Here is a 24,255-nt window from a genome sequence, read left to right as displayed (position 1 = left end):
AGCTGCAAGTCCTCATGATTCAGAGCAATGTCACCCACAGATGAAAGGTACTAGAAGGAAATCTTCCCTTTTAGGACACCTGCCCTGGGGTACTTCACATACTTCTTTCTCCAGGTTTGTGGTCCCAAGAGCTACAGATACTGGAGGGAAAGATCCTGTGGGAAAGCTCCAGAACTTGCACATTCTTAGAAGGCAGCCTAGGAGCTTGTGTATCAAACACCTTTCCACTTGGCTAACTCCACCATGGATTAATCATTGTCCTTTGCTACAGATGAGGGAGGTCAAGGCATGTTCCCCAGCTTTCCTCAGCGAAGTTGCCCACACAGCCTTGAAACTTCCCCTTCAAAGAGCCCAGCTCACAGGCAGATTTGCCAAGCTCCCTTGTAGGGCTGATGGTGCCTCACTACGTGCTGCTGGTGTTGTTTCCACTCCAGCTTCTCCTGTATCAGGGCCTACTTTCCTTCCTCTGTTTTTTAAAACACTTTTTTTGCAAGCTTCTCCCACAAGTGGGCAGCTGGGCCACCTGCCAGCACCGTTGTTTCTCTATGCCCTTGGCAGCCACTGAAAAATGGCTACTCCCTGGCCAAGCAACTGCTTCCCCCTCCACCTGAGGGGGCCCAGAAGAGCTGGGGACCAGCTTTTTTGGAGCCTAGAAAAGTTGCTGGGCTCTTTCTCCACCTTAGCTGCACAAAGTTGCCAGCACAGGGCCAGAAGCACTCACTGAGGCAGACTCTGACGAGTCGTCTTCTTCTGCTTCCTCCCGACTGTCCTCGATCTCCTCCATCACCTCAGCCTTGGCCTCGGCCACCAGCTCACGCAGGGCCCGGTTGCTGCTCACCTTGCTGACAAAGGGATGCTGAAAAGCCAAGCACAACAGACATACATGAGGTGGACAAAAGGAAAAATGGATCTTGTGAGCTTGCTGCTGAGCAAGTGCACAAGGATAGCTATGGCAAGGACTTCTTGCTCTAAAACACCCACAAAGACCTCAGGACACAGTTCTTGGCAGTGTCACCAGGCTTAAGGCCCCAGATGAATTTACACACGTGCTGCATATATGAGGGAGAGCAACAGAGAACATGACACTGAGGTTCAGAGACAACTCTGCACACAGATGCTTGAAGCGTGGTGCTCTGCAGAGCTGCTCTATCTCAGACTCCCCCAAACAAAAGCACCAGCTGCATTTGAACAAGGAACTCTTGCTGCAGAGATGTCCCTTCTCACCACTGGCAGGCTGAGCTCCAGGGTGCAGGTCTGAGCCAGCTGAGTGCCACCAGGAGCAGGGCGAGAGCCAGCCTGCAGGATCCCTGGGTGCCAGCAGCCCCTGGGGAAAGGTTTAATTGGCATTGGGCTTGAATCTCTCGCTGAGTACACACAGAGGAGTGTTTGTGCTGAGCTTCAGCTGAAGGCTAGGGAGTCCCTGGGGTTGCAGCGACCTTCACAGCTTCCTGCTGCTGGCTCCAGTGCAGGACAGGAAGCGTGCAGCCAGCACACAGCCAGCCTGCCAGTGTCTGCACTCACTGGGGAAAAGCATCTTCCAGGCTTTTGCTATTGATTTGGAAGGGGGACAGGGGGAAAGGAGTTGAATTTAAATCTGGGATAACCAGGTATAATCCAAGCTGACTGCCACGTGGGCATTCTTAGGCAACAGGAGTGATTTCTATTCCAGATGGTATCCATAGGGGCTCTGTGGTTTGCTCCAAGGGGAAGAGCATTGCTGTTCCTTTCTGGAGCATTTTAGTGGCTGAGGAGTACTATGAACTTCCTGAACAAGACAAAGATCATCCAAAACCAGCCTAGGAGCCATCGATACTTCCTCTCCAGCCCTCACTTGAGGAGAATCAGGCTGTACAGACACTCACAGAGCCAGGCAGACACTGCCACCAGCTGCAGCCCCAGACCAGAGCTGGGGCTGATCCCTACCTCCAGCAGCTGGGCAGCGCTGGGACGGGTCTCTGGGTTCTTGTCCAGCGCTGTTTTCAGGAAATCTCTGAACTCCAGGGACCTTAAAAAAGCAGTCATTGGTGAGAGGCCCAGAAGAGGGAAAGGCCTCAGATGCCACAGGAGTCTGCTTGATCCCTTCGCAGGTTGCATCCCAGTTTGCAAGCGGCCATGACCACTGCTCCACTCCCAGCAGGAGAATCCCAGTGCTCAGTTCTGTTTATGTGTAGGAGGATCAGCAGCATGACCAAGTGAGACACCAGATTTTGCCTTACCTGTGATGGCAACAGACTGAACACCAGCCACTGGAACCCAGGGCCAAGGTGGAGAGGTAAGAGAGAACAACAGCAGTTACCCTCCAGATGGAGTCCATGGGTGGAACTGCTCTTGGGGCAAGGATTCTCCAGGACCCACCCCCACAGTCACAGTGTGAAAGGATGGCTGTGAAGGACCAGGAACCCCATAGGAGGGCAGCCTCAGCCTGCAAAGTGCAGCTCAGATAGAGAGCAGGTCCCTGATCCACTTCTGGCTTCTGAGCTGCTCCAGGGAAGGTGTTCCCATCCTGCCTGCTGGGTTTGAGCAGCAGACTCTGGGCTGCTACCTGAACAACTTAACAGTGCTTGTGGCTCCAGGACTCTGCTAGCAACTTGCTACTGGCTATTGTGCAGCAGGTTTTATCATGATTTAGAAAAAATAATGATTGGAAAAAATAATAAATCAACTGATTGGACTTCTTTAAATGCAGAAGAGGCTTCCCAGACTCCAGGAAAGAAATTCTGGAGCTCTTGGCTCCAGGTTTAGAGGAAAATTTGCCTTTTGCACAAATCAGGATGTTTTAAAGAACAGCCAGGGGATTGCCCAGACTTCAAGAGGGCTGTGGGTGGGCACAAGGTTCCCCCCCCAACCCTGTGCTGCCTGCATGCTATCAGCATGGTCACAGCACAGGCGAGCTGAGCAACCTGCCCTCAGCCAGTAGTGCTCTTGGGGCCACCAGCACACACCTGGACCTCGAACACAGCTGGAATCCTGTCCTGGGGTCTCCAATTAAACAATACTGCTAGAAAAGACTGGGGTTTTTGTCTCTCTTGAGCAGTGTAAGCTGGGAAACGCTTCCTTTGCTGCCCCAAACTGCTCACCATTTGGAAGGGCAGCTGAGAGTGGGGGGGTCAGACTTGGCAATCTTCAGCAGGACTCTCATGGGGTTGAGCTCATGGTGGGGGGGCTCAATCTGGGCCATTTCAATCAGAGTGATTCCCAGGGACCAGATGTCTGCCTTGTAGTCGTATGGAGTGTCCTTCATGGTCTCACACATCACCACCTCCGGGGCCATCCTGCAAGGGGCAGAGCAAGGGGCAGGGACGGGGAGGGATGACACCACTGCCACACAAGGTGACCCAGGCAGCAGCAATCACATGCTTTAAATAATCCACAGCATTGAATAAAACCCATCCTTTCCTCCCAGCTCCGGGTTTCAGAAGCAGCAGCATCTTTTCTAAGGGGTCCAACCCCCTCCCTCTTCCACAGACCAGCCAAGACAGCCCAGGCAGGCTGTGGAAACCCCCAGGCCATTGACATCTGGCACGGATGTGGCTCAGACAATAAATTAATCCTTGCCGATCCCGTTCCTTCAGCAAGTTGAGTGATTTAGAGGTTGTGTTTCTGGAGGGAGGAGTTGTTCCCATGTGCTTGGAGTTGCTTCAAAGCCCACTCTACCCCCCAGGGTGGGGGGAGCGGGGAGCGCACACACGCAAGCACACGTGTCCCTCGCTCCTCCAAGCTGGGAGCGTGGTGACCCCTCCACGGGCTCAGGGCACCCTGACACAAGGCAATGCTCCTGCACCACTGAGCCTCCCCAGAGCTCCCTTCAAGCAAAGGAAACCCTTGCACATGGGGCACTGTGCCTACCACAGGCACTGGCCATGACTCCTTGTTAAAGCCCTCCCACCCATGCTAGGTAAGGCACTATGGTCCGACACGTCCCAAAGGCTGTCAGCTCCCCATTCCTGAGGGAGCCTGATTTTCAGAAGGGTGAAGCTCCTCATGAACCTGAGATTTCTTAGCAAGCAGGTTACACACCAGTATGGGGTCCCAATGAAGGAGTCTCGTTTCTGCAAGGTTTTCATGTTTTTGGCAGACACTCCAAAGTCAGCTGCAAAGAGCAGTAACATTAGATGCCAGAGGAAAACTGAAAGACCCTCCTGAATTAGCACACTTGGCTGAAATGCAGGGTTAAAAGCAAACACACATTCAATGCAAGGAGAAGATAAAATTTGCTGTTTACTCTGAACTGAGCATCAGAAAATAAATATACTTTTGGGTATACAACCACCAGAGACCTTCCCCTCTCCTGTTCTGTAAGACAAGGGAATAACAAAGCCATCCCTACTGTAATCCAAACCCTACACATCTAGAGAGAAGTCAAAACCTTTTCCACAAGCAAACAAAAGCAGATCAGGAGCAGATCACTTTTGGGACTGCTATTTCACAGTAGAATGCCACATTTTACACCAGAAAACCCAAAGTGCTGGTACATTCCATCTCTTCCCTTCAGCCCCATGCACAGCAGCTACTGCATTCTGTCTCTGGGCTTGTCCCTCCTATAAAGCACTGCTGAAATCAACCCAACCCAAATTAGTTTGGTAAGACCTGCAGAGAGTGCTGAGCCCACTCCAGGTCAGTCTGCTCTCCAAGCTGGCCCTGATGACCTCTGGAGGAGCTGTTATTCATCTCTACCTTTGGCCCAAGCCAGGAGAGTGTTTCTACCCTGGAGTACAACCCATGGTCACAGGAAGGTTTCTATCTTCCCAAGCTGGCTGGTCTCCCCCAGCACCCACAGACAAATCCCAAGAACACCTCACAGCTGCTGGCACCCCTTGTCAGAGTCCAGAAGGAGGTCTGTACCTTTCTGACCCATCCCTACAGAAAAAGCTACCTTCTCACCCCCCAGCAGGTAGCTGGATGCCAATTTAACCCAAGTTCACAGCTAGTTGGCAAAGCAATTCTTTGGCAGAACTTTCCCTGTCACCACCAGACCTGCTCTGAAGATAAGATGAATTCTTCCAGCTCCCAGCTCTGCCACCTGGCACCCTGCACAGGATGCTCAACAGGCCAAAAAGCATAAAAATCAAGGTCAAAGGGGGATTAAGCAAATTCATAAAAGTCAGTCAAGGGCCTGAGCATGGCTGTGGCTCGAGGAGTCTTGCTGCCTAGCTGGGAGCTAAGCACAGCTCAGTGGTAGATTTGGGCTCCCATGAAACAATAAGAAGTTTACCCCCACCTTCTCCTGCCTGAGCTCACCAGCCAGCAGACAAGCAGCTGATGTCCCATAGGCAGGACAGAAGCCAGAGAGCATCCCTCAATCCCCTACACTCAGTCACAGCCTAACACTGCAGTCCAGCTCCCACTGTCATGAGTGCGGTGAGGAATGGTCCTAAGCAGCACCATCGCCCTTGGCAGCTCTCCCATCAAGCTCAGCCAAGCAAACACCTGAAACACTGCTGGCTCACCAAGCTTGATGTCCCCATCCTGAGTGAGGAGCACATTGCCTGCCTTCAGGTCACGGTGGATGATCCTTTTGCTGTGCAGGTAGTGGAGAGCCTCCAACATCTGGCGGCAAATGACTTGAATCTGCGGTTCGGTCAGGCCCCGGTCCAGCTCTGCAGGGAGGGAAAAGGGAGCTGTTAACCAGGACAGGGATTTGAGCCATGCCTGCTTCCAGCAGGAAGGCACAGACTACCCAGCAGACCATTTGAAAACCGCTGTGTCAAAGCAGTGGGACACTGATGCATATCAGCCTGTTGGGGTAATTTATTCCTTAAGCCAGCACTCAGTGCAGTGCTGGCCTGTCTGGAGCTGCTGGTTCATAGCCCCCTCCAGGAAGGCAGGGCTGAGGCACCTGGCCCAAGAACAGCAGATGAGGGGGATGAGGCAGGGTGGCCAGGCACTCCCAAGATAGGGACTGAACTGCAAATTCCCTGCTGATTCGTGAAACAGGTCCCTGCAGGCAGGTCTCACCCAGGGTGAGGATGATGCTGCAGAGAGGAGGGAGCTGAACTCAGCCGCCAGAGGCAGCAGGGTCAAACACAGGTGTGAACGCATGGCAGCTCCATTTGCAACTGTGTTCTCATCCCCCAGGGAGCTACTCCTGACATGGAGATGCAGTGTAACCCCCTGAACGTCATCAGGGCCTCACCACTTCCTAAAGCAACAAGCAATAAGCTGTTCACCAGAGTTATCCCAGCCCACTGCTCTGAGCTGTTTTTTTCAAGTAGCATCTGATACCAGCACACCAAATCGTACCCTGCTGTCTGTCCCTGCTTGTGAAGCTTGTGGGGACATGCAGCCACTGGTGTGACCTCCCTGTTGAGCTCTGCTTGGCCACCTTCACCACTTCCAAGACAAGCTCTGCAAACCATCAAGCTTCCAGATGGTTAGCATCATTGAGCTTCCCTCCTTTCCTCTCTCTGACAGGCCCTTGCAGTGCAAAGCCCTCCTCCAGCAGAGCTGAGCATGCAGTGGAGCAGACCAAGCCTTAAACAGCTCCAAGTGACCAAACTGCATGGCCAGGATGGGGGCTGACAGACAGACCTCAGCAACTGGGACAGATTTATTGTTCAGAGAGAGCATCTTAACCACAGGCTGGGGGATGCTGGGTCAGCTACTTGGCTCCTCCTCTTTCCCACCAAGATCTCCCTTGCTCTGGGGCAAGCTGATGATTTTCACTCCCCCTGGAGCATCTGGCAAAAGCAAGGTGCAGTGGGACACAGTTTTGTACAGATGGTGTCTAAGTCAAACCTCAGCTGCTGGTGGCAACGGGGAGGTAGAGCAGGCAGCATTTGGCAGCTCTGAATTTACTCATGCTGGGAGCACTGCTGAGCTCAGACTCACAGCTCCTCCTGCCCCTCATTTGGGAGGTGACAGCACAACAGCCAGGCCACTTGCTCACAGTTTTCCATGCTCCCCCTTCCCAGGTCCTCCAGAGACTGACTGCCCTGGACATGGCCCCACAAATCCTCAAGGGGGTTTTCATATCCCAAGAGCCAGAGCCCCCTTTTTGAGGCTTGGCAGGGGGAAGGCATCATTTCCTCCAGCAATTCAGAAAAGGTACTTCTTGAAGCAGTGATTTGGACCTGCTTTAAAGGAGATCCCTAAAGGAGGCACAAGTTTTAGGGGGGCTGACTGAAAGATGACAAATTTGGGTCCACACTTCTGAAAATAAAAAGAAAGTGAGGTCTTTGGAAATTCCAGAGCTAAAAAGGAGTAATCCCCAGGGAGACACACCTGTGTCCCAGGGGCTCCAGGCAAAAGGACCTGAGAGAGCCACATTCATGTCCAGAGCTGATGTCACCCTCCTTGGGGTCTGTACAGCTCTGGCATGGAGTAGTTGTGGCACCAGCCAGGGCTGTTTTGGGGAACACCCACACACTCCCAGCCTCAGAGGCATTATGTGGAAGGGAGGAGTTAAAAATGGGAAGATTCCTGGAATTGCTGCAAACTGCAGTTTATTCAGACACTGCTGCTTCACCAGATGACCAAAGCCATACACAGAGCTCAGCAAGAAGATCCAGGGAGACTCATGGTGACAGGCACCCAGATTCAACATCTCGGCCTCGCTGCCCTGCCGGGGAAGCTGTGAGAACAAGATCCCAAGCACTTGGTGCCTCCAGCAGATAAATATTTAAAGCCATCTTTTTCCTCCAGCCAGACTCACCCTTCTCCCCCTGCCTTGTGATCTGCTGATCCCAGCAGCATTTAAATCACAAAAGGACATCAAAGTAGCTCAAGAAATGCCCCAGAGCTGCCACACCTTCTGCTCCAGGTATGAAAATAGGCAAACTCATGGGAGAAGAAATGGTAGCTGAAGAAGCTGGGGCATCCATGTCTGCCACCTGTCCAAAGGTTGCCCCTGAAAGCATGCCAGAAGGCTGCAAACACCTTGCAGGCGCTACCCCGAGCACAGAGAAGAGCCTGGCACCACGCACTGCACTCACCCAGCATGGTGGCATCCACCGCCCCGCCTGGGCAGAATTCAATCATGATCTGGGGAGACAAAGAGAGAGGAATCAAAGTCAAAGCCGTGTCTCACTGAGTCTACCAGGTAGGGAAGAGGAGACAAAAGCACTGGGTTTTTGCTTCCCAGCATGGCAAAGCTGCCTCCTAACCCCAGCACAGGGGTGAAGACGCTTTGGTGCTCCCCAAGGCAGATCCCCAGGCAGCCCCAGCAGGAATATCAGCCAAGCCTGGAGGCCAGACCCAGTAGAGTACATCACCCACCACAGCCAGCTCAGAAGGACTGTCCCCACCGCTGTGACACCCCCGGCAGTCACGCCTGGCCCCGTACCTGGACGCCCACCCCGCGCAGCCAGCCTCGGCTCCAGCTGCCTCTCCGTTTACATCTCTTCCCAATGCATTTTGGAAGGAGGGCTGCTCCAGAGAGCAGCCTGGCCAACAAGATGAGATAGCTGCAATAGCTGGGAGCTGACGTGGCTCAGAGAAATCAGGCAGGATTTCTTTGCCAAATGAGAGCTGGGGAGGGCTGTCATCTCCCTTTTTTATTGTTCAAATGATCGCTATTTCTCCCCCCTCCATTGCTCACTAGTTCATTGCTCTCTCGATTTTGAGCAACTTGAGGGGAAACTATGTCAATAAAGAGGCCAAATACATTCACCAGATCTTTTTCTGCCAGGGACATGCACAGAGTGCCCCCATCCCTGCCAGCCTGGCCCTTGCTGTCCCCTACCACAGGAGGTGCAGCACACTCCGCGTGAGCCCTTTCCCAGCACCTAGGGGATGCGGGTCCTCTTTCCCCTCACTGCCACACTAACTCAGCCAGTGTTGCTCCTGGGGTGGGATTTGGTGCCCATCCCCACTCCACATAGGGGCAGAGGAGGCTGCTCAGAAAAACAGATCACAGCCAGGGGTTATGAAGGACAAGAGATGCTTCACCTCCCCAACAAGCTCTTCTTGTCGAGGTAACACAGGGCAACATACCGGAGAGGTGAAATGCCAGAGGTTATTTTGAGGACAATGACTGAAGGCAGTGTTTACCAGTACAGCTCTCTAAGACCTTCAAGTGGAGGTCATGTTATTCAATGTGGCTCTAAGCACTGAAGCAGGAGCTGAGGGGAGAAGGTTCAAGTTCCCTCTTTCCCATGGTCTAATCCTGCAGCTCCAGGCAAGTCACATCCCACTCTTTTGTCCTTCAGTTTGTACATGTGGACAAGGGAAACATTATTATCAACCCAGACTGCAGTGGAAGACACAATTACTTTGTTTTGGAGAAGCAGGATCAGGTGCTGGGAGGCAGCAAACCTTGAACTGCTTGGTGAGAACTGGCCCAGGTCCAAGAGTCAGAGGGGGAGACAATGCTGAGAAAAGAAGCAGGTTGGGCAGCATGACACAGGCACCGTCAGAGGAAGCAGAGAGGAATAGCCAGAGGCCAGGAATGGGGAAGCATTTGAAGCAGACAGATGGAGAGGAGCAACTGGGATGACATTCCAATCATCTGCAAACCAGGAGAACAAATCTGTGCTGACTCTGAACTGAGCAGGAGCCTGGCAGGCCAGCAGAGCCCTTACACACATGAGCCATGCCATTGTGGAGTTGTTGCTCAAGTTCACACCTTGAACCAGAACACCAGCAGCTTCACCAGCAAATGGAAAGGCAAGAACTGCCTCCTGCTCTGGTCTTCCCAGGCAGAGAGTTCCCCACTGGAAACCCTGTGCCCCATCACTGCCCTAACAGTTCTGGGAGACTCATTTCAAACAGTTACTTTACAATGTTCCTCATCACATTCATCAGAGCAGACTAACACCACCAGTGGATGCCAGCCCCTCCTAGGCTCCTCAGAATCCAAAGTGCCAGAAGCAAATCCCACACAAGCCCCATATCAATGCCAACCTGCCAACTGGGAGAGCAATGGCTTTCCCTTGCTCTGGTAAGCTGAGGGGAAATGTGGGGCTCTGCTGGCACAGCCAGCCTGGTGATGGTACCTCCATGCAGTGATACCATGATGCAGCCCATGGAACATGCCCATTGCCAGACTATCCAACCTTGCACTAGCCCAGCCAAGAGCAAATGACCTGTGTGACCCAAGCCAGTGCAGGGATGCCGTGGGTACAGACAGACGGTTCAGACCAAATCCCACCCGAGTATGACAGCTTTGCTCTGCTCTGGCTGGCAGCCCTGCCCCTAGAAATGATCCTGCCTCATCACTGAATCACAGCCCAAGGTTTTGGTCATCTCACATGAGCAATCCTTTCCTGCTCCTGCTGATCCAGGCACCTCGGGAACTCCCCTGCTCAAAGAGGGTGGTCTCCAGGTTCAAGCAACAGCCTTGCTTACATTCAGTCAGTAAGGAGAGCCTGACAAAGATGCTTGTCTCAGGCTCAGCTCTTGAATCTAAACAGTCCCAAAATGTCAAACAATGCAGCCTGAATCAGCTGCTAACATGGCCTTTGCCATCCAGCTGACTCGGTGCTTTCACTAGGAATGCTCAGCAAGCAGCTTTACAGCTTCTGCCTCTTTGTGTGTCCCAACTAATCCAAGTCCCCTGGCATCTCACACAGCTCCCCCTGCAGAGCCTCCAGACTGAGAAATGTAATTCTAAATTTGAGGGGTGAGACACACAGTGGGAAGCCAGCTGGGTCACAGCCACAGCTGCCCCAGTCAGCAGAGCCCCCAGCAGCCCCACGATGTCTCCCCTGTCAGGCAGATGCTGTGCTGAGGTTTCCCATCAGGGGTTCAGCCAGCACAGCCCAAGTGTGCTCTGCTCACACATACTGAGCTTTTAGATGGGGAAGGGCCAAGCACAATGCACCCTCCCCTGCATCCATGTGGGATGTGCTTCATCTCACCAAGTTTCATTCAGGTTTGCAGTGTAGCAGTGAGAAAATCAGGGAAATCAGTCCCCCTGAGCCAGCGTGACCGTGTCTGTCCATGCAGGCACAGCAGGCTGCAAGCCAGGCACTGGGAATGTGGGAAATAAATAGGGAAAACTCAGAAATACACATTTTCAACAAGGACAGAGGTGCCAGAGCATAATCATGGGTGTGATCAGATTGAACATCCAAAACCCTGACGGGCTCCTTTCAGGCCAGAAACTCTGAGTTAAGCAAACGTGGCTGGCAGTCCCACGGCGTGCACAATGCACACTGCCTGCCAGGAGCAGGGCCAGCCTCTAAAGGGCTTTACCTCTGAAGCAGGTAGGAAGGCAGCCCAGTGGCAGCAGCCCAGGGATGTCTGTGTGTGAGCTGGGGGATGCAGGATACTCATGGAGAGTGGAAGCTGTGCAGGCACACTCCTCTTAGCTGCAGTGGGGTGGTTGCCGACACTCTGGGATGGGCAGCCTGCCATTCCTGCCACAATGAAGGACAAGTTCAGGATCCCAGAAGAGAGCTGTGCATCTGTACAGACAGGAGGCTGATGATTTACCCCAGGCCTGCAGTCTGGCTCTTACTTACAACTCTTTCCATGTGCTGTGATATATCATCTGACTACTCCTTTAGTGAGGTGTCCCCACTGGAGCAACTGCTCCAGTGACAGTGCCAATCTCAGTGCTGTGCTGCTGCCTGCTCTGTTCTTGGCCTTACCCAGCAATTCCCCTAGGACCTGCAAGACCTGGGACCCAGCACAGAGCTACAACAGCACCACAAACTCGAAGTTTCATCTGGTCACAAAAATCCTCCTGCAGTCTTGTGAACTGGAGAGACGAGATCCATGGTGATCTCTGTCCCAATGGCGACATCCTGAAAGCAGCTCCTTCACACTAATTAGAGCTGGGGCAAGCATCCACACCACCTCCTCCTCCTCCTGCTTGGGGTCCAGCAAGCAATGGAATGGGGCTAGAGCAAACATCCTGTTTATAATGACTTCCTCTGTACAAGAAATCCAGGGACTTCCTCACTGCAGGCTGCCCAGCCCCTCTGCTGTGCTGAGTTGCTGGGGGAGACAGGCAGCAGCAAGAGGAGCTCTCCCTCCTGCTGCCACCCAAAAGCTGTTCTAAACCCCAGGGATTGTGCACTATTGGCATGTTAGCTCAGTCCACTAGCACCTCACAGGCACATGCAGAATTCCCTGATAGCTCCCCTCAATGAGCCATGAGCTACACAACTAATGGCTGCCTTCCAGCACAGCCAGAGATCCCCAGTCTCAGATCCAACACCATGGTCAAGAAACCCAGCCACCACCCTGGGCTCATTTGCAGCTCGACAGTGATGCATGAAGTGCACACAGAGAACAGATGTGGGCACCTGGTTTACAGAGAGAAAGGAACCTGCTCTCACTACCTCTCAAAACCTTTGTACCACACTTAGAGCACTGCTATTTAAAAGAAAGACAAAAGAAAACAAACCAAACCATACAAATGGTCCCTTTTCTCCTGTGCCTTCAGGGAAGCAGCAAGAATGGAGAGGTCACTACGCAGAAGTGATGGAATATTTTCCTTTCAAACTTCTGCACAGGCAAAACTACATTGAAAATTCATTTGAAAGCAGAATCAAAGAATCAGTAAGGTTGGAAAAGACCTCAGAGATCATCAAGTCCAACCTGTCACCCAACACCTCATGACTACTAAACCATGGCTTCAAGGGCCACGTCCAATCCCTTTTTGAACACCTCCAGGGAGGGTGACTCCACCACCTCCCTGGGCAGCACATTCCACTCCAAGTTGAAGAGCTTCGCTGATGAACTTGATTTTTACCCCATGCCTCACCCTAATCCTCCCTTTAGACACTGCAGGACCTGGAAGCATTTTGTAGCCCAAGTGGGAGTGGGGCACACAGAGGTGCCTGGGGCCCTTTTCTGGGCTGCTCAAGTAATAAGTGGCTGCCTGGGAGGAAAGGAAGCAGGGTCCAGTGAGCCTGAGGTTGCCCAGGAGAATAAATATACATACATATGTATGAAATAGCTATAGCTTAAGTCAAGTGCTCTTAAAGACACAGAGCAGACACAGACTCCAGTAGTACCTGAGCCAGTGGGCACCACACGTTTATTGAAAAGCATGGTATGATTTTTGCAGCTCAAGACAGCAGATGGGAGACTCTGCCTGAAGAATCCCTTTGGTACCAAACACCAGGAGAGGCTCAGAAAACAAATCTGGGAGGGATTAGAGCCCAGTGAAGTGTCTGTATCTGACAAAGCAGGAGCAGCACCCTCTGCCCAGGCAGTCCTCTCAGGTATGGCTTAGAGCCTGCTCGCTCCTCCCACCCTGGGCAGGACCGGTCCTGCCTCCTGGCTGTGTCTGAACTCCTAGAACTTTCTACATCTGAAAAAAAAAAAAGTGTAATAAATAATAATAAAAAGCAGCTTATCTTAAAAGGTATTTTTGCCAAACACTGCACAGTCACCAAGGGTGGAACAGCTGATGTCCCTGAACTGAGGTTTGCAATTGAAAATCAATTAAGAGGCAAAGGCACACCCTCAGCCCAGCTCTTACTCACTCGATTGGCATGTCAGAAGGCAGAGGCCCGTGAACTGTTCCCTCTGCAACAGTGCTGGAGCAATGCCTTTTCCAGCCAGGAAGGGAGATGGAGAGGAAAAAACACCCCATCAGCTGGGAAAGCTGAGGGCAGCTCATTTTGGTGGTGCTGGCCCCAGGCAGCCAGGCATTTTCCTCAAGTACAGCAAGCTGCACAGGGAGGCCACCAGGTCCCCTTAGGATGCAGGAGCCCTTGGCCGGCAGCCCAGTTGCTCCCAGGTCACCGGAGGTGGTGGGTGCCTGCAGGCTTTTCCTGTGACTTTGCTCTGCTACTTTGAATAGACCAATTGCTTTGGAGTCACAGGGGTGCTCTAGGGCACCCAGGCCATTACAATGGCTCACACCATGCTCAGCACTGTAACCACCCAGCCATCCTCCTTTGCACGAGCCCTGAGCATCAGCGGGCTCGGGAAGTTGCCTGCATGCCCAAGATCCATCTACCCCCAGAAAACTGCTTCAAAACTGAAGTACCTTAGCAATTTCCTCTCCTAATCTGCAGCAGAGGGTTTCGTTATGTTTAAGCAGCTGCCTGCTGCTGGGGCAAAGGCAACCCACAGCATCCTGCTGCTGCGGCAGCCTCCCTCGCCCATGCACAGCCTTGTTTGTGGGGCAACACAGAGTTGTCCTCATCACCCACAGCAGAAGGCACCCTCCAGCACAGCCACTGGCTCTCCCACCTTGTATGGGCACAGAGAGACTGGGGAGATAAGAAAAGCAAATGCGGTAAAGGAAACTGTGTTCCATTTGTAGATCAAGCTGGTGAAGGGAAATGCTCTCCAGGTTGCCACCTATTGCACCTTTCCCACTTCCCCTCTCTCCAGGATGCTGAGTTGGCACAAAGCTCCTGGGGGAACGCTGCCATTAGCAGCGGTCACTTCCATCTCAGTGTTCTCCAAGTTTGAGAAAGGCACAGCGAAGGGGCAGGGTGTGCCACAGATGGCCTCAGCCATGCCCACTGTCAGAGGTTTGGGACCCTCTCCATGCGGGAGGAGGGTGGCGGATTCCTGGGCTGCCCCTCCATGTGGCAACCCAGGAGGGACAGGCCGGAGGAAGGAGTCAGGGCAGATGTGGGTGCCTGTGGGTATGGCAGCAGGGAGAGGAGAGCTTTGCTGGCATCGCCCAGCCGCGCAGCGGAGAAGCGGAAGCAGCGCCGCAAGCAGCCCCCGCGGCTGCCGGCACAGCTCCCAGGCAGCACGGAGCCTGGGGGCGGCAGCCCTTCACACTCAGCAAAACTGGGACGAAGGGAAGAGAAGTCCTGGCTGCCTGCGGACCCTCCCGGTGCTGCAGCGAGAGGTGAAGGGAGGATGGTGCCGAACTGTTAGCAGGGACTTCCCTGGCTGCCCCAAGGCTCTGTGTCTGCATTCCCCTCGCTGCCTGTCACTGCAGTCACCCTGCCCGCAGAGTCAGTGATGCTGAAAGCCAAAGCCCGTGCTTCCTCCCAGCACATCCAGGCAATGGACAGTACTTCCAGAGCCACAGGTTGCTCAGCCCCACAAGTTCCAGTGCAGAAACGTGAGAAGACCCCACTTGTGCTGTGGTGAGGGAAGAAAGCCCCTTACGGCGAATTTTCAAAGCTGCTTTTTAGAACACAGCAAGAGAGCAGACCCTGCCTTTCTGCAAGGGGATTGCCCAAAAGGGGAAGTCTGGATCCTCCTCCCACCATGGCAGAACTGGTAGCTGGGAGGAAAGGCGGCAGCTGAGGCAGCACTCTGAGGAGGCATCACCTCAGGATGCATCATCACAGGCTGCAAGAGGAAGGCAGGAAGGGTGGGAGGAAACAGGCTAGACTTCACCTGTGACAGGGTATGGAGGAGTCATGGCTAGGCAGGTCTCTCATCCTGGCAGAGGCAAAACAGCCTCCTTTCTGAAGCCCTGAAGAAGCCGTGGGAAGCAAAGGGCCCAGACACTCCTAGAGGATTTGGTGATGACTCAGAGGCAGAGAAGAGAGACCAAGTCCAGGAGACCATCTTCCTACAGCCCTCAGTCCTGGTTCTAGAGGAGCAGAAAATTTCCTGCCCTCTTGCCCACAGCAGTTGCTCAGTAGCTACTGAACATGGTCTTTCCCGTTGAAGTCCTTCAGAATGAGAGTCACCCAGCAGCTTACAGTGGCCATCCCACACTCCTGCTGGCCCTGTAATACACATGCCATGGAAATCAAAGGACAGAGGCAACAGCTAGCACTGTTCTCAAACTCTGTGTGTTACTGTAGTAACACTGAGAGCACTCAGACAAGGTCATGGAGCATCTGGGCAAAAATCTACACAAAACCCATGAAGGGGATGACCCTGGTCTAGCAACACTCACTGCAGCAAACACAAAGTGTAGCACAAGGAACATGGATGGCCAGTTGCCCAAAAGCCACACAGATAAATGATGGCTCCAGACCTCAAGCCCCATCCTGAAACTACTCTGTGCCAGAGGCCCAGTTCCACATGCAGAGCAGATGACAACCTCCACATGCACCCCGAGATGCCAGCACTGCCTCTGCAGCCTGGCTATGGCCCAGACACATGGGGAGGCCAGGCAGTCTCCCCACGAACAACTCGCACCTCACCCTGCTTATCAGTCAGAGCTTCTACCTGCACCCAGTGCCTCCAAACACTCAAGCACAGGATGAAGAGCTCCATCCCTTGTCCCTCCCACCCTGTCATGTCCCCTGGGCTGACTGGCTGAGCTCATCCTCATGGTGCCGGCAAAAACTTTGGACACATTTCTACCTCCCAGGACTGAGAAAGGGGCTTCAGCTTCTGAGCAACACAAACCCCAGAGGACAGAGCTGTTCCTTGCTGGTGGAAAGAACACAGCGATATATTTAGGCACAGAAACTGCTTTTAGTCATGGTCAAGGGGCAGGTCCTTTACTCCATCTTCTTGACATCTGAACCCAAGTTCTGGTGGTTAACAGTGAAGCTATGCTGTCCTGCTGGCTGCAAGAGGAGGCAAGACAAGCAGTGCTGGGCCAGCCCTGCCAGGAGCAACTCCACTCTTTCCCCCACAGTAAAGGGGCATGCAGGACCATAGGGGTTGCTTTTGAGGAGCACCAGTTTGGTTTTTAAATAGAATTTGGCCGGATCTACTCTCTCCTGTAAAGTCTGGGGCCATGTTTTGTTTGCAAGCATGCAGAGGCTCCCTGTTATCTCAGCCAGCCAGTCCTGCTCCGACTGAAGTCCAAGGATTAAGTTTACATTATGGAGTGGAGGGAGGAGGTGGATCACATTCCCACACCCATGTAACTTGGCACTTTCCCCATCACTCTCCTGCCTAATGCCTTTCACCCAACACATGCCAGTGAGCTGGAGGAAAACAGGGAACAGATTATGCCAGCCCAGCACTGCTCATGAACCAGATGCGCTGAGCTGCCCTGGCTAATTTGCTAGGGACTGAAGACGCAGCAAGACACTACAGCAGCCTGCCATGCACCAAGGACATGGGATGCCCTCCCTAACCTCATTTCTAGAACCCCACAAGGTCAGTGTACCACCACAAAAGGGGACAAAACTCTGAGAACCACTGGCATCTGCAAAAGTCACCAGCTCCAAGCTCCCCTCTGGCTGCCACTGGCCCTCAGTGCATGCTGGAGAGGCCATGAAACAATATATAAGCCATGAGAAGCCTCTGCTGCCACAGCACAAATGTCAACAGCTTGTCTGACATGGCAAGTATGCTGTAGGTGGAAGTGAAATAATTAGCTCTCTGTAAAAGAGTGCCCCAAGCTTGCCAGTTTTCCCTTACAGACAAGAACACTATTCAGAGACTTTAAATATAATAAACTCTTTCTCCCCCTGCCTTTTCTGAACAAAATAACCTACAGAGAAAAGTATTTGAAATAAAAAAAGGTCTGTCCCCATAACAAGCAGGGGAAAGAAGATTCAGGGCAGCAAGTGAGGAAACCCAAGGCTTAGAAAGCTTCAGAGCAGGAAGGCTTTTTTGAGGACAAAGTCACATAACACTGCATACTCTTCTTGAAACACAGAGCTCCCTGCTTGTCATAGGTGTCTAGGTACGAGTTCTCCACATACAAATCATTCTGAGATGACAAAATATTTCCTTCAACTGCTGCCCCACAGGTTGGAAGAAAAACTCCCATTCCTGCTGATATTTTGGCATAAACAATCAAAACTCCTTTTAGTTTAATGAAATGAAATGGGTTGAAGGTTGCAAAAAGCATCCTTTCCCCTCCTTAGAGTCATGGGGGCATTTAGTTCCTTTTGACAAGGACTGATATCCAGCCCTTTCTGAATTCACCATCCCAACTTGTTAACCAGCATCCCAGCAGGCTGAGGACCCCAGAACACCCCTGGCCAGTGGAAGCCGACAGCTGCAAGATGCAGAACAGAGAGGGTCAGCACAGCTACAGCCAGGCAGCGGTACCTGGGCTGCCAAACACTGCAGGAAGGGTTAAGTGCCACACATACAGGCTCCTTCACGAGCTCTGCCTTGCAGCACCAGACCAAGACCAGTTCCAAGTGCTCAGGCTCCCAGAGTCACGCTCTGTGGAGCAGGGATGGTGGGAGGAAGGCCAGGGCTCATTTGCTATAGAAACCAGAAAAACACCCAGGCAATGGCTCTCTGCCCGGGCACAGGGCAAAGCCTTTGCTGCTTGGAGGGCTGTGAGTAAGATCCCCCTTCTCTCACCAAGTTAATCAGCATTTAGAGGCCACTCAGTTCACCACAGCATTTGTTACTGGACAGGCCAAAAAGTGCAGAAAATTCCTACACATATAAATAGCTAAAATGAACAAGTTGCTGCTTCTGTGGGAAGATTCACCAAGCTCAAGTGTCTGAAGTTTGTACCACTGCCTAGAACAGATGATGCATTTCAGAAGGGCAGAGCTCACCATGAAAGCTGGAGTTTGACCCAGGACAAGTTTCCTGATGTCTTTTATTAAGAGCCAGCAGCTCCAGCACAACCTCAAAGCCTGTCCCAGCCAGGAGGACAACTTGTTGAAGGGGCAGCAAAAAAACTTTACATTTTCCACTCCTGCCCAGCATCTTCCTAGAAACAATTACTTGTTCTGAACCTCCCCAGATTCACAACACAAGGTGCCTGGATCCATCACACACGATGAGAGCATTGCTACTTAACTGTTTGAGTGAGGGCTTTGAAGTCAACAGAAACCTCCCCAAGCCACAAGGTCTGCAAAAGGCCATCCCCCTCCCTCCCAAATGGAAACTTCAGGGCTGTAACTGAAATGAAATGAAGTCTAAACCAGCAATCTAGCACTCATTCCAGGGCGCAGGCAGACGCTAGGTTTCAAGGCATTGTTCCCTATATACAGAACATCAATATTCATTTACATGCAAAGGCTGTTCCTCAGCATTTCCCTTGGAAAGCCAGCCAAGTGGGAACGTGGCTTATTGCAACTCATTTCTAAACAAAGTTTTAGAGTGCTTTGAAAGCTGATTTGCCTGTAGGCTTCTCGTCTGCTCCTTCCTTTTCATAAAACTAAGGCCTTATGGTTAGAACCTGGGACTGAGATTCAGCCCATAGGACTTACTCTCAAGTACCATTTACCTGCTGGGTAAACTTCAGGCAAATTCTTGTCTGTGCCTCTGCTTCCCCTTCTAATAACTGGGATAATGACACCAGGTCTCTTTCACAGAGCGTTCCATGGTGTATAGACGACAAGGGTATGAAATCACAAGGCATTATTATTGCCTCAACCACCTTTTCTTGCAGTGTTATCCTGGATAAAGAATGGCAAAGGCTTCTATTCTAGTCTGTGTTGTCATGTTGCTACCTGTAGAAGCGCTCCTGAACTTGGCTGGGCTGTGGTGTTTTACCTGCTGCATAAGTAGTTCTTGGTGGTTGATCAAAATCACTCCATTTCCATCCCAGCTTTAAGGGAAAGCCCCAGTTTTACCCAGAATAGGATTTCCAGTGACTTGCCAGGAGCCCGAATGCTCAAGCTCACATTCACAAGTGAGAGCAAACATGCTGGTCCCATGCAACCTGCTGCCCAGCTTTACAGCAGAGAGGAGGGCAGAAGAAGATTTAGACCTCCATGCCTTTGGGAAAGGCAGTAAACAACCTCCATAAGGGTGAGGCAGAAAGAAGCTTTACTGCTTTGCAGGCAGAGGGTGGCAGGGAGAAGAGGGAGGATGCCACCCAGATACCTGCTTTGTAGCATCACAGATGGGGAAGACACAGTCCCAAGGCTGGAGCAGAAGTGATCACCCCTGAAGTCAGTTATGCTGCTCTGAACAGCACATTGCTTGAAACCTGGAAACCCAGGGAAGTGTCAGAAGAATCACTGGGCTACATTGCTTTTTCCAGTTCCCAGCCTCAGCCAAGATGATGTGCACCCAGCTGGCTCTAAGGACAGAGAGGGGTCACAGCGATATCCCTGCCATACTCCCAGCCTCCTGGGGCAAGCAACACTCTGATGTGTGCAGATGTCTGCCCATATCTGCTCCTCATTTACCCACTCTGCAGAAGTTACCCAGGTTGTTTTGCAGTTCTGTCCAAATTCTGGACTGGCAGGAATTTAGAAACCAGTCCAACAAACACCACCCCCACGCTGCTTTACCCAGCAGGGCTCATCCCACAGCAGCTCACAGGTACCAGAGCACAGCCCAGCTGGCAGCACAGCACTGTGTGCAGCCAAATCTGGCATGGATTTGAGTTTCTGCAGTTTGTGCAAAGGAGGAAAAGGAAGGAAAGGGTTGTTCCTTCAGGACATTGCCTAGCTGTTTAACAAAGTTCATGGGTTAGGAATCATTCTGTCCTTCTGGGTCTCTCCTCTGCTGTGCTCAAGCTCTGTGCACAGTTCGACACTCAGGAGCTGCCAACTGTTCAGGCACTTTGGGGGGAAGTTTGGTACAAAGCTTCAGGAGCAGGAGGCTAAGTAGGAAAGGCCAGTTTAGAATGCAGCTCTCCTGCCAAGTGTAAAGTTAAAGGGACACAAAGAGCCCTCAGATTCCTAGGGGACAGATGGCTGAGAAGCCTCTCCAGGCTGGTTTGGTGCTAAAAGATTCTCCACGGGCAGCCAGCCACAGCTCAGGCTGCTCACCCTGTGAGACATCCCTGCAAGCTGCAATAACCTCCCTGCGGCCTTAGGGAACCTGATACTGTTATCAGCTTCCTTTTTTGTTTGTTTTAAAGAAAAGGTATTTTGAACTGAAGGGAATCAAAAGCTGCAGATGCTTTACATAGCCCAGCAGTCAAGTGCATGGGATAATGAACATTTCTTCATGATACAGGATTTTCAAGAATGCCCAAGTCTCCAGTCAACATCCATATCAAAGGGGTAGCAATCCAAAAAGGCTCTGGCTAAACAGGTCAGGGCCTGCCCATGGAAAATGCAAGCCATTTTTGTAAAGGGAAGTACAAAGAGCAGCCACAAGGCTGGTGCCTCTCTGCGAGCTGTACGAGCTCCATACCCACACAGAGGGCCAGAGAGAAGAAACTCTAAGCTGATTAAATTAACTACCCCCAAAATGCTCTGAGAAGGCAGGGTTACCTGCATGGTACACTGACTATTGCTTTGATCTCCAGGAAATGCCTGTTTATTCAAAAGCCTGTTTGCTGTAGCAACCACAGTTTACAGAAGAGGAGGAAGAAGTGTGGGGGGAGAGAATTTCCCCAGTGCTTCACTAGAAAAGTACCACCACTGACAGAGTCCTGTGGTTAAACACCTGGGGCCAAGTGACATTTTGACTGCATTTCCAGCAAACCCTGCAGACTCAGTGCTGGAGCAGCTCAGCAGGCTCCTGCAGGAGGGATCCCAGCTCTCTTGCCCCACTCCACACATCAGCTACCACAGTGGGTTGGGTTGCCTGGTGGTGATGCCCACTGTCCCCTGGGAGCAGACATCTCCCACAGGAAAACCTGAGCTCATCACCCCAAACAAGACTCTCCTCCCTGGTCATCTTATCACTCCTCTGTCTGTGCGAGGAGACGCTCGGAAGTAGCAGAGATATTCAAAAGCAGGAGATCAAAAGTCCCTCCCTTCCTTTGAGATTTCAGACTTTTTGTGTTGTTTTGGAAGGAGAAAAAAAACAAACCCACACAGCCCTCGAGAGGGACACAACACACAAGGTCTGTTCTTTCTTTCCCACATACTAACAATTATCAGCACAAATTCAGCACCACTGACTTCAAGCACTCAAAACCTATACCTCAGCCCCATCCCTCAGTCACAAAACAGCTTTAACATCAGGAGGGTTTTGCCTTTGTGTTTCCAAGTCCTGGAAAAAAAGGCTTTAAAATGTGGCCCAGCCACAAGGACTCAAACCAAGAGTTCTGGTTTTTAATAGCTTGAGATTCTCAGCTTTCATTTGGTGCCCCCAGTCCCAGCAGCTGGGATTTATGCAAAAGAACATCAAATGCCACAGGGCTTACAATAAACATAAAATAAAATCATGAAAGCTCCCACCACTGCAGTTTAGCAAGCCTCCCTGGGCTGCTTGCAACCAGCACAAGAGTGCCTGAGCACAGAAAAGAAGATGGAGGGACAACAGAATGAGATAGCAACTGCTGCTGGGGGCACGGCATCTCTGCAGTGTGTTCATACGCCAAGGAAGCTGGACTCTGTCACCTCACCAATTATATTCCTGGGGACTCACTGGGGGCCTCCCAAGCCCCTTCCTGTGGCTCACAGTGGGCTTCTGCTCTGTCACACACAAGAACTGGGGCTCTCCTTCAGCTTGATGCCAGTCAAGTATAAAAGCAAGAGGAATTTGCTGGTTTATGCTTATCCATTTCAGCGCTATGGATTTCAAAGCAGCTGCTGTAGGGTAAGCCACTTCCCTTGGCACAAAAAGGGGTTTTTCCCCATAAAAATTGCATGTCACCTTCTGGTTACTGAAGTACAAAGCCAAACCCTGGCAGAAAGGAGTCATGGGGACTTCATGCAGCTCAGGAGGACAAGGAAGCTTCTGCAGCAGCCACCACTGAAGGCCAGGTTCCCTCACATATTTTCCTTGTTAGTTCAAGAAACTGAGAACAGTCAACAGACTGATTTAGCAAGAACCCTTCCCAGCACTGAGCCCCTCTCAGTGCCCTTGGCTGTGACTGCTTGTGGCACAGCCCAAGCCATAAATTATTCAGAGCCAAAGAGCTGCCATCCAGGAGGATGGGCACGTCTGGACCCCTTGCCAGCACATCTGTGTGCTTCCACTCCTGCCCCTTTCTCACTTTGAACATGGTCCTTCCACGCTGGGCTGTGAGGACATGGAAACCACAGCAGACCACTGACCAGACACACACCCACAGAAGTTTTACCCAAGGACTGGGCTGCTTGAAGGCAAAAACACAGTAGACTCCCTGCAGCCCTCATGCAAGTGCCGGTTCAGCCAGTAAAATGCTGGCCAAAACAACGGCACAGACAGAAATGGGGATGGGGTACGGTCGAGACAATGAAGGATGTTGTTTACACTGGGATGCAAATTTTTTTTTCCCCAGCAGTGCCTTTGAGTTTAGGGAAAAGCTGGCAGTGACTAGAAACCTTCCAGAAGAATAACAGCCTGGCTTATCGACTTGCCTCAAAGGCAGTCAAACGCTGGAGCACTAACAAGAAGAGCCGGAGCCGTGAAATGCAAATGCCACTTAAGCAATTAAATCAAGAGAAGGATCCTCCGCCCAAAACAATGGCCGGGGCTCTAATGTCTGCCCTCACGGGACAGCCGCGAACAGGAGGCTCTTGTTCCAGGAGCTCCTCAGGAGCTGTTTAATTTCAGGAGGTCGGCAAGTACGACATTACAAAGCACTTCTCAGACAAAAGCAGAGGCGAGGAGCTCTGCGATCCACTTCGCTACAGGAAGGAAGGCAAAGCTTCCTATTGCAGGGAGGAGGTGATAGGGGGAAGGGGAGGGGGCTGACGTTTTAGAGAGAACGAGCAAGGGCAACGTATAAAATTCAAGCAGCCAAGGCACCGAGCAGGGAGGCAAAAGCAGCAGAGGTGGACTGTAAAGCAGCCCCACCTCTCAGCCAGGCTCGGCGTATGTTTGCCTTTTTAATTTTGCAGAGATTAGTTCTGCTGTAGCCGCAATCTGTCCAAATCCCGAGTCCCCCTCCTAGGAGAGAGGTTTGCCTTTCACTTCCTTAGCAGGGTACATATTTACTTTGGTCTTTAATGTACCCAGGACTCGGCATCATGATTAGCAGCCATCCAAACACCAAGTCTCTGGACAACCAGCAGCCCAGCTCCCTTGAAGCAAGAAGATGCTCAGCGCTGGGTACCACAGCCCTGTCAGCAGGGGCTCCCAGAGACGTTTGGGGCTTTGTCGATGGATTTTATTAGCTAAGAAAGGACACCAACACATGCTGCCATTGTGTCAGCATGACAGGCTGCTGCTGAATAAGCACACATTGCCCAATAAAACTACTTCTGCATTGCTTAACCGGGGAAGGAGCTAGACGTGGATTGCATTATCCCAGCAACAGGCCCCAGGCTCAGCCTTCAGCACAAGCAGGGACCTAGAGCTCGGACAGCTCAGCTCACACAAGTGCAAGTCTCAAAAGCCAAGACCTCTTTTATATTTTCTTTTTAACTCCACTAAGATTACCCTGGGAGGCCACAAAGCTATCTCAAACATTAAAAGGAGGAAGAAAACAACAACAACAACAAAAAAAGAGCTGCTGAATGCCCCCTTTGTCACTTCTGACTTGCCAGTAATTGTAAGGTGCAGATGAACTGTCCAAGAAGATGAGTTTGCAAATCCTCCTATTCACCTGATTTCCACTGTTTTGACACATGCATACAACTATTTGAGTCTGGCATGGGGCAAGTACACAAAGGTGCATACCCTTACCCTCTCCACCCCCCTAGGCTTGCCCTGTGGCAGCATGCAGGAAGGTGCCTTTCACACTCACCTTCCCTGCTGCCAGGCACTCTA

General features: G+C 51.8%; 1 protein-coding gene across 1 annotated transcript in view; it reads right to left on the bottom strand.

Annotated features, from left to right (window-relative positions):
* STK10 (serine/threonine kinase 10) overlaps positions 1-24,255 on the bottom strand; it is a 51,006-nt gene that overhangs the window by 13,670 nt on the left and 13,081 nt on the right. The window contains exons 3-8 of the mRNA XM_054168379.1: positions 7,932-7,980; positions 5,448-5,597; positions 4,018-4,090; positions 3,078-3,272; positions 1,924-2,005; positions 722-856 (exon numbers count right to left, since the gene is read on the bottom strand). Of these exons, the coding sequence (XP_054024354.1) occupies positions 722-856; positions 1,924-2,005; positions 3,078-3,272; positions 4,018-4,090; positions 5,448-5,597; positions 7,932-7,980 (684 nt within the window). The remainder of the gene's footprint in view (positions 1-721; positions 857-1,923; positions 2,006-3,077; positions 3,273-4,017; positions 4,091-5,447; positions 5,598-7,931; positions 7,981-24,255) is intronic.

This window comes from Dryobates pubescens, chromosome 16 (genome assembly GCF_014839835.1).
Source record: "Dryobates pubescens isolate bDryPub1 chromosome 16, bDryPub1.pri, whole genome shotgun sequence".
Lineage (NCBI taxonomy): Eukaryota > Metazoa > Chordata > Aves > Piciformes > Picidae > Dryobates > Dryobates pubescens.
This window is presented reverse-complemented; position numbering and strand designations above follow the sequence as displayed.